Source organism: Trematomus bernacchii, unplaced genomic scaffold (genome assembly GCF_902827165.1).
Source record: "Trematomus bernacchii unplaced genomic scaffold, fTreBer1.1, whole genome shotgun sequence".
NCBI lineage: Eukaryota > Metazoa > Chordata > Actinopteri > Perciformes > Nototheniidae > Trematomus > Trematomus bernacchii.
This window is the reverse complement of record NW_022987573.1, coordinates 1,152,536-1,171,358: the sequence shown is the minus strand read 5'-3', so window position 1 is coordinate 1,171,358 and position 18,823 is coordinate 1,152,536. Positions and strand designations below refer to the sequence as shown.

General features: G+C 41.4%; 2 protein-coding genes across 4 annotated transcripts in view; both read left to right on the top strand.

Moving 5' to 3' along the window:
- The window catches only part of LOC117479557 (WAS/WASL-interacting protein family member 1), a 36,277-nt gene extending 32,295 nt beyond the window's left edge, over nucleotides 1–3,982 (top strand). For all 3 annotated transcript variants that reach the window (XM_034126635.1, XM_034126636.1, XM_034126634.1), the window contains one exon: nucleotides 326–3,982. In XM_034126635.1, the coding sequence (XP_033982526.1) occupies nucleotides 326–904 (579 nt within the window). In that variant the 3' untranslated portion in view covers nucleotides 905–3,982. The remainder of the gene's footprint in view (nucleotides 1–325) is intronic.
- A 1,119-nt stretch (nucleotides 3,983–5,101) lies between these two features.
- The window catches only part of si:rp71-79p20.2 (zinc finger protein 704), a 38,198-nt gene continuing 24,476 nt past the window's right edge, over nucleotides 5,102–18,823 (top strand). The window contains exons 1-2 of the mRNA XM_034126331.1: nucleotides 5,102–5,562; nucleotides 7,212–7,447. Coding sequence (XP_033982222.1) covers nucleotides 5,308–5,562; nucleotides 7,212–7,447 — 491 coding nt within the window. The 5' untranslated portion in view covers nucleotides 5,102–5,307. The remainder of the gene's footprint in view (nucleotides 5,563–7,211; nucleotides 7,448–18,823) is intronic.

The following is an 18,823-nucleotide window of genomic DNA, read 5'->3' as shown; positions in this document are numbered from 1 at the left end:
TGTTTACTCTCAAATATTGTATTTTGGTCTGTGAAATACTCACAGACCGAAATAAATACATTTAGGAAGTTTGCACATACGAAGAGTAAAGTTGACTAAAAGGTGGTGAACATTAATACAGTGACTGTTCATTTGAATCACAGCAAAGTTAAGAATGTATTATCAGTTATGGTCGAATAAATGCACTTATAGGTGCAAGGCCGTGAATGAGGCAGAATAAGAGTGGCCTTTTATTGGAGCTGCTACCCATACATAGAATTGTACTGTAGGTGTGTATCTTTTACTGACACACCATAATGTTTTCTCCTCTCGTGTGTGTTCTCAGATTGCAGACACCTACTCCATTGTGTGTAAAACCCAGAAGAAGAAACCTCCCATGGAAAACAACGGATCAAAGACCCTCCCACGCTCCTTTGGCGGAGGTTCACGGGGCCGAGGCAGAGGAGTTCAGGGCCCGGCGCGTTCCCAGGAGGAGCCGGGTTACGAGCCGGTAGGAGACAGGTCCTGGCCCGAGTCTGACCCCGCGTACGCTACAATCGACGCCCACCGAAAAAGGGAGCAGGGGGGAACCAATAACAGCCCAGTTGGGGGTTCTGCCACTCTGAAAAGGAAGAAGCAGACGCCGCAGCAGGCAGCTCCAGCGGCTCCAGCGGCTCCAGTGGCTCCAGTGGCTCCAGCGGCTCCAGCGGCTCCAGCGGCTCCAGCGGCTCCAGCGGCTCCAGCGGCACCAGCGGCACCAGCTGCACCTCAGGGCTCAGGACCCACCGCCCTGCCTAGAGGCGTTCCTGGTGGGGAAAACTTCTACGAGACTATCAGCGATGTGAAACAAGGGGCCAACAGCTCCAGCACCACCACCATCTTCACCTTCAATGATGGGATGGAGATGTATGTCACTGGCCTGTAGCTGGCTGACAGGCAGAAAGGGCCCAGGACCCACTGGTACAGAGTCATGAAAGGGACCCTCCTGTTCACCTGCCAACGTCTTGCTGTACATACATACAAGGCCCTCTATAGACAAAAAACATGAGGATCCATTTTGTGATGACATCAGGTACAAACAGGGTCTTAATCCAGGTTCAGACATCCCTACATTGGTCTGTACTTCAGAACCAGCCTAAGCCTAGTCCAGCCCAAATATGGACCAAATACGTTTTAACAAAAGAAAAAAGATTAAGAAAACTGGAATATACATCTTCAGTGTACTGTGTCACTGACCATACTCACCTGTTTGTGTATCATTTTCCATAATATCTTTATTTTTATATGAACACTGTACTCTTCAAAAAGTATGTGGTGTAACTCACATCCTGAGAAGAACACACTTTAATATATATATATATATATTTAAAAAAGTAATGTATGTGCATGCATTGTGCAAACACACACCTGAAAATAGAAAAAAGTAGCAAGGAACATTGTAGGTATATTGAGAGGAAGAGGCACACTGTTACCTATTATCAGACATATACACACACACACACACACACATGCCTCATTTTGGAGGGACTTATGTAATAAGCAGATGGATGGCACAGAGATTTGTGGTGCTTAGCTCTCCCTAAGCAAACATCTGAAACAGGTTCTCTGGTCGCTATGGCCGGTTGCCGGGCAGACAGCATTGTGGTGCTTTGCTCCAACACAGAAGTAAGCGAGGGCTATGGTCTACATTTAAAAAAATTAAAAAAAAGGTTCATCGTTGTGCTCTACATAGCAGTTAATAATATCGGCCCTTAACTTAATAATGTTCCATCCAATCAACAATCAATACTCCAATTTGACAAACATCTGTACCCAGAAGCATGATGACACACCCCAGCTCAGATACAAACATACTTGGCACAATCATGCGGGGTAAGTTGAGATCAGGGGCATCGAGAAGGTTGTGAAATAACTTCTCCAAAAGGATACGGGTGACAGATTTCACAATACAAAATGTTCACTGTATACATCATTGGGAACATTTTGAATATTTATAAAAAATAAGGAAGCGAAAGAGTGCCCAAAATAATACAGGATGTTTTATCCTGCGCAGTTAATAACATGTAATGTCCTTTGGGGACTGTAAACTGCTTATTTTCTGACCGTTATAATTGTGCACTCGATAGCTGCGGGGGTTTTAATTTAATTGCTCATTAACATGCTGTAAAGGGCATTTCCAAGTACAGTTCTAAAAGGCATCTATGGTCTCAAGTCATAGCTAGAGCTCCCCAAAGCTCACCCGACTAAAGTCTGGTGGTTGAAATAGCAACATAGGGCTTGGACTCCAAGGAAAATAAAGAGCTGGGCATGAAAATTACCAGTGAGTGTCTTTGGAAGGTTGCCCCTCGCTCTCTCGCTACCCTCTCTCCAGCCTCTGCACCGAGTCCTCTTCCATAATAAACAATGTCTTTTCCATGTAGCTTTGGGGAACATTAAAAAAAGAACAGAGGAATAAAAACAAAATATCAGACGTTTAGTGAATGGGCATAAAGATAAGGGGTGAAGAGGGATATAAAATGCTTACCGAGCTGAAGGATGCATTAGAAAAAGCACACTGTGAGACAACCATGCAAAGAGAAGACGGGTTTAGTAGGGTTAGTAATTCAATGATAAATGCTACTGTTTCAGAAAGTATATAAAAAAAACAAATGCACTCTGTATTTAAATGCACTGATTATTTTGTCTTACCTACTGACAATACCATTGGTTATAGCTCATGCCACTGCCATGAAAACAGTACGTTTGTGTTGTTGGTGCAATTTTTTCCTGCTTGATCAAAAAAAGTGCATGCTTTGATATATGGAGATGTAAACAAATATTGTGGTACTTATTTTATCTCTTTGTTTGTTAATATTTTCTGTTGTACTTTTTTGCCATGAGATGCGAAGCAGCATTCAGTTTATTTTCCCAAAGCAGCAACCTGGAGGAGGAAGGGAGAGAAATAGAAAGTGAGGGAGAAGCCGCTGGGATTTTAGAGCGGAGCCTTGTTCATCCTTCCGCTCTGGGGGAACAAGAAGGAGCGACAGAGGTGAGGAGGGGGACGAAGAACAGCTAGTAAAACTGGATAACTGAAAATGGACACGGACCCAAAGGACCCTCCCCCTCCTGGTGTGTAATTGCTTGCGTACGTGCACACACACACGAAATCAGGCCCACACTGCCATGTGTGTTTCCAGTTTAGGGGATGAAGCACATTTTGCTTCCTTGCATTTTCTCCCTCCCCCAGCTGTGTTCATTCTCCAATCACCTCTCCCTCGCTGTGTAGGGGAGGGGCCTTTGATGTCCAGTTCTGAGGGACTCAGGGAGGGATATGAGGGGGGTGGGCAGAGGCTGCGGGGTCAGGCCAAACCCAGTCTGATATCAACAATGCACCAACAGCTCAACTACTGTCTGATATGAGAAATGGCCAGCAGCTGATCGCTTTACAAGCTTTGTTGAGGCTTCCCTTAGACAATGCTGGCTTGAAATCGCTTTCACACCTAATCCTTTTTCTCTGGCTGTCACATTATGTGTCACATTTTCTTTATCCTGAGCGAAAGCACTCATCTGATATATATTGTTGAACACTGTTACATACACTGATCGAGACAGATGTTCATTGCACAAACAAATACAGTATGATGATGTAAATGTGTAAAATACTCTGTTGCTGTTCTGATGTTGTTCTAATGTAACATACAGTATACAGTATATTTGTTGAAAAAAAAGATGGTTATCACAGACACATTGTACTTGTGGATGCAATATGTTTCATGCTTTCCATGCAGATACAGATGCTGTTTGTTAATTGTCTTCAGATATAATTATGGGCCAAAACTGCTGTGACAGCTGTAGCCAATGTTGTATATTCTTAAAGCACAGGGTTTAGTTGAAAAAATAATGAATATAATAAAATATAGTGTGACAGTGCAGATATGCAAAAGATTGTAATGTTTTATATTAACCTTCATAAAATATTAAAGTGAGTTTTTACTTTTCTAATAAAGTGGCACATTATAACGTGTGTTTGTCTTTTCCCTTAATGTTTGTACAGGATATCAAATTAAGCAGCACTACAGTGTCAGTTGTTGCAGCTGTGTAGCAGCCTCACGGTATTAACTGTAGCTTGCAATAATGCAGCTTGGGTGCAAACAAGATGTGTATCTGCTTTATTAGGCAATAAACCTTGAGTCTTGGCTGTGCAGACATTTAGGTTGAATAAAGAGGCATTCAGGGGCTTCCAACAACTGAAAATCGAATAACACAAATGTTATTAATAAAAAAGTTATTTTATCATGTTTACGAGATACACATTTCCAACAAGCACTCCAGTTTTAGGTAAAGAAGGCTGTTGGAAAAAATTGCTAAAACTCGGTATTGACCCTAGAGAACACATTAGTAAATCAAGTATTGTATTTTTTTACAAATGATGTGGAGACTAGAAATTGCCCTAACAATGCATTACAGTAATAACGTATCTCTATTAACTTGTCCAAATTGTATTGCAGCCAAGCCAATGTCAACAGAACCTAATATTATCATACTTTAAATCAATCACGCCTTTACGACAATCTCAGAAAACTGGGCTAGTTCATAAGCCTCGGTATTTACTGCAGGGCTGTTTACTGCATTCATTTGCCCTGCACAGAGCTTCATGGTATGGAGTCACAACTCATTTTACATTTGAACAACCATTAATAACTTACATTGTCGAATGGGTTATAACTTTTGAAAAAGTAAACACTCTAACCAAAGCTATTTATTCATAGGTAAAACCCTGTTAAATGTACGGTTAAGGCGAGTAAAGATGATCCATTAAATGAACATTTGATTAGCAGTAAACATAACTGCGTAGTTTGCCTCTGCGGCCGGCTGACTGTTTTTCCTGTGCTGTCTCTCGCCTGCCTCGCAGACCGGCTCTTCGTCGCTGACAGACACCGGCCGGTAAACTGCAGGACACGCCCCCTTCCCTCGTCCAACCAAATGACTCGAATTAGATAAAAGTTTGATTGACACAACCAAATCAGCCAATCAGAGACCGCCTCGCTGTGGACGCGTGCCAAAGTGCAATGTTTATGTACGCAGCCGACCAATAGGAGCACAGTAAGGGGGGCGTGGCATTCTTTTGGAGGAACGAGGCAAAACAATCTTTTATCCTCCTGACCGTCGGCTTTTTCGATATTCTGGGTAGCAGTGGTGGCAAACTTCAGATGTAGACTAGTACAGAAGTTAGGACAATATCTATCAATTTGCGACAATCCAGTTAAATGTATCAAACTCCAGCAATTTGCACTGTAATCTATAGAAAGCTGGTTTTCTTTCTTTAGTTTCTCCTCGCCCTGTCTGAGTATGGATACCAGATATATTTTGGAGCAGACGTCGGTTGGGACAAGGGTCGGTGGGGCGGATTTTAACTACCGGCCAGGCCGCTCCGTGCTGTGCGACACCCGGGTCCCCACGGCGGAGAAAAACGGTCCCATGCCGGTGTACACACACGGGCCCGTCTTTTACAAATTGTTAATGGACGGCGGCTCGGTGTCGGGGGTTAAGGGCGAGCGAACCTCTCCCAAAGGGAATGGACGAATATTGCACGAGGTAGAAAAAGTAAGTGCCTTTTTTCACGTTAACTTTGTACGCGCGACTCCATTCGCCGGTAAAGTCATCTGTGCGCACCCAAGTTGCAGCGCAGATACTATCAAGCATGCAACGTTGTGTCATTACGTTGTTTACTTATAAGTTTGACAGGTCTCTCACGCCGTTATTGCATTTTGAAATATGTCACAGTGAAGCTCACACTGACGTCACTTCTTTATTTTTATGTTGTTTTGTGTATAGTACCGTCTTCACCCACTTTGTTTGTGACAGTCATTTCACCGACTGCTGTCAACGCTCGCTTACAAGCAATAACGTCGTATCAAAACCGCTTTAAATGGCGGAGCATTCTGTGTGCAAAGTTTACAGAAAAGGGGGGCAGGGACTTCAAACTACTAGCCAAACCCCCTCCCCCATAACTGTAGGGTGGAGCTACAGCAGGCTTCCTGGCTGCACAGCACGGCCCGGCCGGCTCTGCCCTGAACACACCACAGAACCAGTAATAGTCCATGATAGAACTGTGATATGTTTCAAGTTTTATCATATGCAGCAGGGTTTTTGTTTGCATAGTGTTTACACTATATTTGCTTACAGGAATTATTGTGTGGGTGGGCCTGGAGAAATGTAGGTGGGCCAGGGGGAGACTTATTAAGCGTGGGGTCTGAGCTGAAACTTCATTAATGATTTTTTAATGCACTAATTGAACATAAGCATAAACTAGCAGTGAAAACAAAAACATAGGCACGGCGGCCTCAGAATGTGCGTAAAACTGACATCCACATGACTAGGGATGGGTATCGTTAAGGTTTTAACGGTAGGCCTACTACTACTTTTATCGATACCGCTTATCGATCCGGTGCTTACCTGCACCAGAGTCAGTACCAGAGTCAGTAATGTAACCATGTCATTCAGTTACCGTGCAACATCATATATGCCAAGACGACGAATTGCCAAGCCTGGTTTTGATATGGATCAGATGGCAGTTTATAACAAACTGCTGCTTGTTTATTTTAACACGGCAGTGTGAAGGCACTTATGTATGGACCCTAGCTTTTTTTCAATGGTGTTGTTAATGAACTTTAGAATAACAAGCTCTAAAGGTTAGTTCAATTTGATGAGTTATATTTGATGATTAGCTGTTTTTAATCCGTCCAAATGAACAAAAAATATTTCGCTTTTGGACTGTTGGTTTGAAAAAACAAAGCACTTGAATAATGTAATGCTATTTTTAAAAATTTTATAGACTCTGTAGTTAGCCATTTAACACCAAATGAGCTGCAAATGAATTTACACTCAATACAAAACGAACATAATATAATATGCAAAAATAAAGTTATATTTGTTATGATCCTATTTCTCATTAAAGGTACTTTCAATATGTCAGTTAATCAATACAGTCATGTTAGTCGCTTAACTTCCCTTCATCGCTCTCATACATTTTGTTTTAATCGGATGCCATGCTTCTGTTTTCACTTTAGGGTTTCTGTGGGAAATCTAATTATCCATGTCAATATATTTGTATATGTGCATTGAAGCTTTTAGATGTTGAATTTGTTAAACTTCCTTCTATCACATATCCCATTATTAAGCTTCTCGTGTAGAAGAAATGCCAATTGGCCTTAAAATGATAGACTGACTTGAATGTGTTGTTCATTTCCTAGACTGGCCTGGGGGAGCAGAAAGACACGGGTTCCTCTGGGATCTTGAAGAGGGCCAGTCCTACTCACTGCCCAGGCACAAATGGGCAGTCGCCAGGCGTCTTCATGCACTTGGACATCAGGAACCCAGGGAAACAGGCAGAGCTGGCCAACAACTTCAGAGCAGCACAAGAGTGGATCATCCCACCGTCAGAGATACAACCCCTTCCCTCCTCCCACATCCCCGTCCCCAGAAACAGGTACGAAGTTGCTGATGACATCAAGGCATCAACCCCTCTTGTATATTTATTGGATTCATTCCAAAACTATTTTTGTGTGCATGGCTCCTATTTCTATTCAGCTCTGTACAGGAGCTAATTTGACACAGAACTTGTGGTGAAAAATCTTATACTCGATTCCAGGCCTTCCTTGACAGAGTGTTGACTAAAAGTGGAATTCAGCATCTGGCTAAAGCTGTGCATTGGTTTGAGCATGAATGGTGCGGGGGTGTACTGGTCAACTGACCACATGTTTGGTGTTCTATCCAGAATAGTTTCAAAATATGCCCTAAGAGAGCCAGAGCTGGAGATGAATGCCAGGATTGCACAGGATTGCACAATCACTTGGAAAAAGTAGCAAAAGAACAAGATAGTTACAGTGTCGCTTTTGTTTACGGTTAAATCAGCTTTCTACACTCAGGAAATCTTTTTTTTCCTTCAGGTTTCTTACCTTGCTTCACTTCTAAGCTTAATACTTAATCCCTGTTGTTGACCATCTTTCGACAGCCATGCTAATGCATCTATCAGTGTGATGCGTTTGTCATACAGCGAGCTTTGTTGTGTGTGTTTTGTTTCATGTTTCATGTGCAGGGAGTTTTTGCTGGACATGGAACATTATTTGACAGTCCTTAGGCAACCTTATATGCACATACACACTGTTTTCAAACGGAAGAAGCAGAACATGCATCCAGGGACAAGCCTAGTGCACTGATAAGTGATTATGTAACAGTACGGAGCACTGAGAGACTGTAGGCGGTGCCTGAGCACAGTTTCCTTCATTTTATGCAGCGATTGGTTACTGTCTGTGGCAAGATGCTGCCTGTCTGTCAGTCAGACGGCCCTTACACATTAACAGTACTTCTGCCAGTAGAAGAGTAAAAACTAAAAACAAATTTCAACTGCGGAGCTTATGATTGATTATGGGTGTGGTCTGTAGGGGTTGGGGGGTTAAACGCCACATTTCTTTCCAGCGTTCTGTCATCAAGTGAACTTCACGTGCCGCTGGTCATGTATGACATGAGGGAGTGTCTGTGGGGAGCATGCAAGACCGAGCATGCTTTTTAAACTAGAGGGGTGTTGAATCTACTTCTCTTAAAGTGTGTATACCCAATACAGACAACAAGGTTGCTGTTCTCACCTCTCTAGCCAGGTCCTAACCAGATTTAAAAGTTTGAAACATCTCTTTTTCACAGCATGTTGATGGTGGTTATCTCAGCACCACAATAAAGCTCTGAGTTGACGCGACACAGCCGCTGAGAGACGTTGCACAACATGATATAACAGTGTGGTCATATTAGCCGTGCCTCTTTGTTGACCTTCAAGATTAACTCCCATTCTCTACCCTGCTTATATTGGCTGTTGTTTTGCAGTTGTCGACAAGAGGATATATTTTCTCCTCGAAGCAATTATTCACATTTTGTTTTCAACCTTTCTAGTATTCACCTCATTTGGTGAATTGATTATGCCTGCTTTATTCCAGCTGTTATCCAGATGTATAATGCACATGTGGTATTCATCACAAATGTATAGAGCAGTTTGAAAATGGACTGTAGTAAAGAAACAGTAATTCAGTGCCAATGAATTCACCAAGTTACTCAATAACTATACACTGACACACTTTGGGACTGCAGTGTGAGGCCTTCATTTAATGGCTTCAGTGGCAGTGCTGTGTTTGACTTCTCAGTGTGTGTGTGTACATATGTGTGAGGGGGTGTGACCCATTGTGCATATCTGCACTTTGTGCCCTGCTTCAGATCATGTCAACAAAACCATTTATTTTCCTTCGCTCTTTAACAGCTAACATAATATTGCCATTGTGTTACAGGATTACATATGTTTGAAGAGATTTGACTATGAAGCTGTTGCTCACCTCTATGTGTTTTACATCCACCAGTGTATCAGTTACATATTGTTTCTCACGTATATCATAGTGCTTTCACACCTCGTCTCGTCAGTTTGCAAATGCAGGAACGCGTGTCACTCTATTTAGACAAGTCAGGGCAAAGATCTTGCAGAAAAGAAAGAAAGAGGCGGAACCAAAACATTCCCTCGCTCACATCATGTGCATATTCATGTAAACGCATTCAAAGCTACTCTGTATATTTAAACACCTCTGGTCAACCTTGCCTCTATGTGTGCGTGTCTCTCTTTTCCTTGTTCTGTCTCTTTTTCACTCACACCCTAGTGCAGAGCTCGCTCTACCTGTCAATACTCATCAGTGTGGGATCCAGGACACCGATAACAGAACAAAGACCAGCCTAAATTAACACAAAAAAAGAGGTCTGACGAGATGAAGAGGGGAGGGGGCGTTCTGTTTTGATGTGAAATGCTTTTCGTTCTTATCTGTCCTTGGTCAGGTACACTGTCACCACAGTCGGGTCACATGAATAGCAAACAGAGTTTGCATAAACAAGAAACCAGCAAAACCAACTGCAGTGCGGGGGGGGGCGGGTAGAAGGAAAAAGCCGGCTCTGTTTTGGACATAATTACTGGCCAGTGTTTGACTGAGTCTGTTAAGAGTCACCATGAGGGTTTAGGCGAGGCAGGCAGGCTGTAGCAGAGTCCATCACCTCTCCAACCCCCTCAGACCACCCCACCACCAATCCCCTTCTCCCAAAGGAGACATTACAGACGGTTGTTGAAGGTCAGAGTCAGAGGAACAGCTACCCGCCCCCACACCAGTCTAGGAAGTCCAACCCACATCCAGACTGCTGACATGGCATCCCGAGTGGAACAGCCGGCTTCTTCTCAGGTGCTCGTTTTTCTTTTTTCTTTAAAGATAAAACATTTAGTGCACATGTTTAGCAGTGCAGAATCATCATTATTTGAAAAAACGTCTTCAGAATTTGATGCAGTATTATCATCCTTTCTGGTTTCCCATTTTTCCTCCCTTCCAGACTACAAGAGGTTAATGCTCTCGCACTCACAGGCTGAGGTGAAAGGTCATCCTCAATGAATGGAGTCGTGAGGGGGAAGGGTCAGATCAGGACACGAGCAAGCATCTGGCACGTCCGCCAGTAACCCTTAGGAACTAGGTTATGTGCTACATAGACAGTTTACAACTGCGGAACATAGAAGCAGATGGCTTATCATCTCATATTACCGCTTTACTGGGCCCTGAGTGAGAGGTGTATGGAGGAGTGAGGATCTAGTAGGAAAAAAAACCTATTTATTTTTATTTTTCACGGTGCAGCTCTGGGACCGGCTCTGAATCATTCATTATTTAACTCTAATGAGAGCCTCTGGAAGAAGCTAATGGCTGAAATATGTGCTCTGCATGTCTGTGTACAATAAACAAATAAGACATGAATCATCTGCTGTTATGCAGTGAAGAAGAGAAGCTAAATCCATTTCACAAGTAAGGCATGAAGGCATGTCTTCTGCTCTGCAGAGTAATGCAGAAGTAATGTTACATAAACAAAGTTAGAACTAGCTACAAAATACTATGTTGCATTACATATTATATTATACATCCTGACATATTTGTTGTGTCAAATTGTGCTAAAGTAGGTTGTATACTGTACATCTGACGTTAAGACAGGAAAACAAACTTTCACTTATCAAGAGGAAAGGAAACTCCTGTTGCGCAGCTCGGTCTCGCTGCAGTGAAATACTTTATCGCTTGCTCACCCAAACTAATAGATACTTACATAAGGCCTGCTGTTCTGCCTCAATAGAATTTAGATATGCTACAGTCAACCGTCTTTCCCCTCTTTTCTATCAATCTTTGTGTTCTCCTAGCAGCAGCTGCTCCATGGCGTTACCTTCTGTCCACCAACTCTCCCGCCTTTCTCAACTTTCATCACGACTTCCCACTACGCATCTTGATCCTAACAATTATCTCTCCCTTGATATCTTTACCGCTCTGTCTTTTGAGTTGTTGGCAGGCACACAAAAGTGTTAAAAAAGTTGAGTGTATGTCCACACATGTGGTCAACGATGCCTAGTAAGGCAATGTCCTCCCTTCTGTGTCCCCCTTTCAACTCTAACATCTCCAATAAAGGCCCTCGGGCCCAAAAATACCTTCAAAAAAAAGGTGTAATTTAAAAAAAATTTGTGCCTGAGATGTCACAACTCTTTCTTGTCCCTGCCTCCCTTTTTCCTTTTTGTTCGTTTGGCCTTTTGCCCACGGCCCTTTTGTCTGAAGGAATGACCGGCTAAATTCAAATCGAGCCCTCTGAACAATACCGAGTGTCTCAAGGCTATTCCATACTCCTATAGAACATGTCAGTTCTGATCTGCCTGTCATATGTTTGTCTTACTTCCCTTTTAGTGACTCAAACGCACGTCTTCAGTATGCAACATTCGTGATATTGTTTAATGTTTCAGTGACTGTATCCATTCATAAGGTAAGTAAAAGGATAGCTTATTCATCATTGGAATGTTCACAATGTTTCTTCTGGCACTGCAATCGCAGATCTGCAGACATTACGAAGCCAGAGGCTGGTTTTGGTTAAAAATCTCTCTTCGTTGTTTCGCAAGTTCAAATATAGATTTTGGAACAACACAGACTAATTAGATAAGATAACTAAACATTTAAACTGTACATCATAAAGATAAATCGTGTCTTGCCAGTTTTATAACTGGGACAGATTAATTGGCAAATTTAAATGTGCTGCATGTACTATAATGCTTCAGTGGATTTACAAATACCGTATCTCCCCCAAGTTTAAAGTAACTGTTTTCTTAATGTTCTGTAAGCCTGTAGTTGCTTTCTCCTGTTCTCAATCACCACACACACACACACACACACACACACACACACACACACACACACACACACACACACACACACACACACACACACACACACACACACACACACACACACACACACACACACACACACACACACACACACACACACACAGTTTATTGCACAACTCTATCATAAGTCATCCCTGTCTGCTGATGACAAGCGGTGAAATTGAGTCCACACTGCAAACAGAGAGAAGTCTAAAAAACACCTAACACTCTGTACTGTACGGAGCTGAATGGCCTGCATCTATTTTCATGTCTTTGAATTATTGTATTGCATGTAGTTGAGTAAGATTTTGTTCTAACTCTAGAATATAATTTAAGTTGTTCCTCTCTCTGTTGGGAGGATTTGTCAATTAGGCAGCTCTATAAATATTTAGCCATCGTCTTCAAACGTGAAAATACTGCGTCTTTCTTCTCCTCGCCCTCTGCTTTACTTTCCGATTTGTGTCAGTGACCCATTACACACCAAGGATACCTTCACATCACTATGTCAGTACGTATGTAGGAAACATGGTAAATACAGTGCTGGCCAAGATTTCTAACTCAATCCTGAGGAAATCCAGATGTTCTCATTCTTAATTAAAGGATTATCGACAGCCCTGTCTTTTAGTTGACTTGTGAAAGAGAGTTGTGCTGAACTTCTAGCTTTTCCAATTGATTTTGTGTTGACACTGTAAAGTACTCTGAGCAATGACTGCATGAGACGATAGGGTACATCAAAGCGTGATTAAAAATCCAAGAGCAATGCATAGATTGATTGGCTGCTATGTAGTCAGCAACTTCATTCAAATACATTTCAAATATTCAGCTTGAATAAACCATTTTGAACAGCATACCCCACCCAGGTTGCTAGAAACAGTGGTCTAAGTTACTCTTAATCTCCCAGAAGCCCCATATTTACTGTGCATGTCCTTGAGTGTACATGCACGTCCTTAACAATAAGGCTGTGCGGGATTGAATAATGACTTATCCCCGTGACCTCTAATGAATGGTGCTGGAGGGTAAGACCATCAATCAAGCAGCTCCACAAGTGAACTGATTTGTGTGTTTCCCTATTTTATGCCTCAGCACCGATGACATCCATGGCTGGAGGAATTATGTTTTTGTTGTCCGACCGCCCTTTGTCCCATTCCGGTGAAAGCGAAATCTCAGGAACACCTTGAGGATATTTCTCACAAACGTCCATTTAAGTCATGGATGGACTGATTGGGTTTTAGTGGTCAAATGTCAAGGGTACCATGACTATATTTGGACACATCTCAGGAATTCATTAGTTTATTATGAAAACATATGCATGCTAGTTTTTTAATTAAATCTTTATAACACATGTCGTTTGAGTCAGAACAGACATAAGTGTAATTTAAAACTGGTTGGCGGAAGAATAGAACCGCAAGGCAGTATTTCTAGTTTAATCTCATTTTCCTTTCCTTTTCTCCTTCAGATACAGTACACACATTCTTCATTGTGTGGTTGTTGCGTAGTGAGGCAGGTTTTTGCATATCTGCTAATGACACTGTCCCCTCACCTCCTGATTGATGCATCATTTATTGAAGTATTTGCTATGCCCTGCTGAGTCAGACAGCAATATTTTAACACGCATACATCGACTAAAGGAACGAGCACAAAGTCACTGATGACACCCACACAAACATAACCTTGCTGATGCCTCATGTGAAGAGCTTATGTCTGATATTAATGAGCCCTTTTTGTAATTCAATAGCTATAGCTCACAATACTGTTGCTCTGTACTGTTTTGAGGTATCCACAGGTTGAAAATGAAACAGTCTAAAATGAAAGCCTCAAAAAAATAATTGCATCAATGTGGTTATTTGCTGTATTTACTTTTCCACCTTGTAAACACTGTTTTATTTGCTCTGCTTACCGCAACAGATCAACAAATGTAACACTCAACATCCTTAAAACTAAGTTTCCATTTCTAATATGATGAATCAATTGGGGCATCATCATCCAGCCCCTCGATTCCTCTGACTGCTGCCAAGTTAAAGCGGTAATTTCCAGCCGTGGGAGAGGTAGAAAGTCCCTCTGCTTAATCTTAGAGGTAGTGGCTCCCAGCAGCAACACGCCGCTACACAGAGCCCTGAGTGTGTCAGGCCGTCCCGTCAGGTGCAGAGCACTGATCACTGCCCAAATACCTCCAGAGACTCTCTGTAGCTTCTCCAGGTCATGGGAACTGATCATTCTCACTGTTCTCTGATCAGCAGTATTCACTCACACTTAGTTTCATCCAAACATGTTTCTTCTTGTTTTTTGTTGATATACAATAAGCGATCTGTTTAAGCCTGACTTATTTCATGAGGTTTGCTTGCTGGTGATTTATGCACAGAGCAAGGCTGATCTCCAGTCTCCAGTCTCTTGTCTAACAGCATTTGCTTTTCCTTTGCTCTTGTTCAATCTGCCCCAATCCGGTTTTGACCAAGAGTCAACACCATGGTCTCAATATATACACTGGCGTGCATATTTTGTTCACCATAATTACACCATGAGGAAAAGAGCGAGAGAGAGAGACGGTAAGGGCATAGGAAACTTGCAGGATCATACCAGTACATTTAAATTATAACTGCTGGTGAAGCATCAAGTAACAGCACCCTGCTGTCTTTTCAGAGTGAATTCAGAATTTGCTCTCTTTTCAACAGACTTGGAAATTGCCAAATCTATATACCCCACAATATAAAACATCATCAATAATTCAGTTTAACATTTACTTCAAACTACTGTCTTTATAGCAATTCATCACTCAATGCTCTCTGCAGTCAGCCAAGTGACATCCACACAAACATATAAATCCCCATAAACATGTTGCCCTGCAGATTTAAATACATGTCTTACTGTGTGTGGTCTTATTTTCAATTTACAACGGCCCCCTTGCTTTAAAACTGAAGAATTAAAGACCTATTAACTATTTAAGACCTAACACGTTCCTTACTGTGTACAATTACAGTTATTTTACAATTAAATGTAGACAAGATGTTGGTATTAGTAAATGGACTATTACTGAGTGAGCTTTCAGATTAGGAAAGGGCATCCCTGTAACTAAAAGAGTATAAGGGGAACAGGGAGTGTTACACATTTGATTGGCTTGCTGAGCAGCTGTTTCTGTCTCTGGTTTCACGTCAGCTCCTAATGAATGAGGTTTAGGGGTATGTTGGTATTCCTGAAGCTATCTGTTATAAGCCCCTGAAGCCTCGCTAGCTTAACGCCGCTTCTGTCTCCTGTCCAACCAATATTATCCAACCTTTACACTTAAAGCTTAACTACTGGAGCTGCCCTCATTAGCTTGCCCTTTATCTGCTGATGTTTAAGATGGAAAAAATATATATATTTGGTGAATTATCCAGCAAACTAACCCGAACCCTTTATTGCATTGAGTTACAATTTAGACGGTCCCTTTGTAACACTATAAGTTTGACAGTTCATTCATGAACCTTAAAACAATAGTTGACAAACAATCTCAACAAGAAGACCACTCACTCATTTGCTGATGATCAGTTTACACAGTTGGAGATTTAATTTGCTTAATGTGTGCCATTAATACACACACCTTTTTTGCATTTACATAACATTCCAAAATCAGCTATTTAACATTTCTAAGAAGGCCAACTGAGTGTGTTTTTGGAGAGATTTGGCTGTAGAGAGATCTGACTGTTTGACAGAAAACATTTTAGTCACACACAGCATGTCCAGCACTGCTAGCTGAGTCTGGCAAACTCTCCGATCTGTCTGTCTGTTCAGGAGAAACAGTCTGCCCTAATCTGACCATTGCCAATGCACAACTGTTTGAGAATGCACAACTGAACTCTCTAAGGGAGATGGAAAGTTATGTAACCAAACCATCATATTTCAACACTTTTTTAACAATAAAAAAATAACAGTCTGATCCAGAGTCAGGGCTTAACATCTTCTCAGATTTATCATAGAGGAGCAGCTCTCTGGCTCTCCACAGCAGTCTCTAGGTAGACTCAGTTTTATGATCATCTTCTCCCTGGTGTTTCCATGATGTGCTCTAAATGCCTCCATTTGTCTTCTTAACTAGCCTGTCTTTGAGATTGCAGGGCGATAGAAGGGCCATTTTACTTCGCTTATTCCCAATAGTGTCACATCCCCCCTCTGCAGGATATTAAAACACTGATCATTTGGAGAGGGGTGAATGGCTTTTGCAGACACAGGGCCCTAAGACCCACTGGGAGACTTGCATCTTAAAAACATGGTTTATGGAATTTTGTTATGTATTCTTTTCGGTATCCAGTGCAGTCTGACAGGGCCAGTGGGGGCTAAGCCTCAGGCTGAATCACGATATGAGAGGCATATTCACCAACAAAAAAAGAATACACAGATATTCACAATAGGGATGTTAAAAAATATTAATATATTTGAGTATATCAATAGATTTTTTTAATACTGTGTAAAATGTTTATCCGTTTTAAATGAGACGATGAATGCGGACCCTACTGTTTTGATTGCATTAAAAAATACACTTTTTTTTAAATGCGATGTAATGCATTTTTGGTGGGTTCTTTAAACTATAACAGATTTAAAGAAAAGTAAATATAAAATAGGTTTTAAAAAAAGTCTGAATACATTGACCCCGTCTCATTATACTGTATGGTATTGCCTGGTTCTTGCCAATGCACATCCTTACTACACAACAACAACTTGTACGTGTTTAGTATATTGTGTTTTTGTTACTCTTTCATATTGTAAGTGAAAATATCCATGGTTATTATTTATGGCCCTGCATATTGCACTGTACTGTAAATGGAAATCATTTTGTATGACGTGTGCTATTAATGAACCAAATACAAACAACCAGCTTGAATGTCAACTAGAAAAGCTGTGTCAAAGTTTAAGTGTGCTGTTTTGAAATTAGACTCCCGAAACAGATTTGTCGGACCGAACAAAAAAACTTGCTGGCTTTGGTCCAACAGGCACACGCTGTTCAGTACACTCACTGGGAGATGCATCTTCAAATGTCTTCTTTTCTTTTCTTAGAGTTTAATATTGTATTGGTTAGAAGTGTAGCTTACCAGAGATACTTTATAGTATGTTAGGCTATTATTAGTATGTATAAATAGTACTGTAGTTATAGTTCATTACTATATTGCAGATACATTATTTATGATATATTGTTTTTCACTTAACATGTTTTTATGAAGTTGTTAAGAATGGCATCTTTGAAATGGCTTGATATAATTGGAGATGTTGTGCGTGCATGATAAGTTCTTCAGACCTTTGGGACACAGAGGTGCCAGATGAACAGATCACTTTTTATTACAGGCTTTTTTGTTCATGCCGCTCAGGCAGCAGATATTTCAGAATAAAGAATAAAAGAGCGAGCTGGTTTATTTCCAAAATAATTTCCACTGAAAATTGAACTGTTTATATATGTGTGTTTGTACCCTTTTTTTAATCTCATGTGTTTCTTACCTTTTGTCTGTGTTTTGGTTATGCTACTGTGCACAAGAGAGGCAGATATAGTGTTCACTTCAAAGGTTTGAACGCTATTAATTACCGATTTACTTTATTAGATTAATTGTGTTGATTTTCTTCTAAACATCTCATCATTATGCATTCCTGCATATGTTTCAACAGCTGAATCTTATGCACGACAGGCTTAAATAACTTTTGCTTCTCTAAAGACTCCCTCTAAGTTTGCAGCCATTCTTCCAGCCAACTGCTCTTTTTTTATGTTGATACACTTTCTTTTTCTTTTGCCCCAGCTTCATCCCTTTCTTGAAGAAGAAAAGATACTGATCAGTTTATTGTACTGGCTGGAGTCTTTGTCTGTCTGAGGCAGCCCTGTAGACATTTGGCTTCATGGGAGTAAGCAGAGCAGAGTGCCTTTGGAACAGCATCGGTTTGCTTTTGCAAAACACAGGAAACCAAGCGAAGGCCTGCTCTGGCTTGTGCTGGCAGAAGGGCAAATCTCAAGAGCAGGCGAGAGAGGGAGTGGGAAGTAAAGAATGAGGAACAAAATAAAAGTTTGCTGCAGAAAGAGAACTGACCGTGCTGTTCGCGGCTCTCCGACATTTCAGTCTGTGTTTACAGTTTACAGTTGTCATTCTGTTTAATTTGCTAACCATCTGTCAGTCTATGTTGTGATGCTCTTTCCATGTTGAAATCATAGGGAAACAAACCTAATTGATGACATCCCATTTCAACTTTTCTTAGTTGATTCAGTCTGGTTCCCTTTAACATCCTCAGAGTAAACCAGCAGCTCAGTTGTTCTTAATGCTCAGCCAGAAGATGTCTTTGTTATTCTCGAGAATCAAAACCGTCTAGCCCAGAGTGGTTTGGATTATTTAGATACATGAAAATATGATTTGACGGTCTGCCAGGAGTAAAATAGTTTTTCACAGAGAAAAAACGCGACTACTCTGCTGACTTCTCTGGCTCGCTGCACCAACCCATGACTCAAATGAAAAGCGACAAGCGTTTTGATAAGGAAGCAGTGTTTTCAGGCAGAAGGGCCTGTCTTGTTTGCTCTCCCCAGTATAGGAGGGGCAACAAATCCAAGGCCTCAACACAGACGAGACTGCCCTGCATCCCCCTAGCAACAACACTGTTATTGGAGGGCACTGA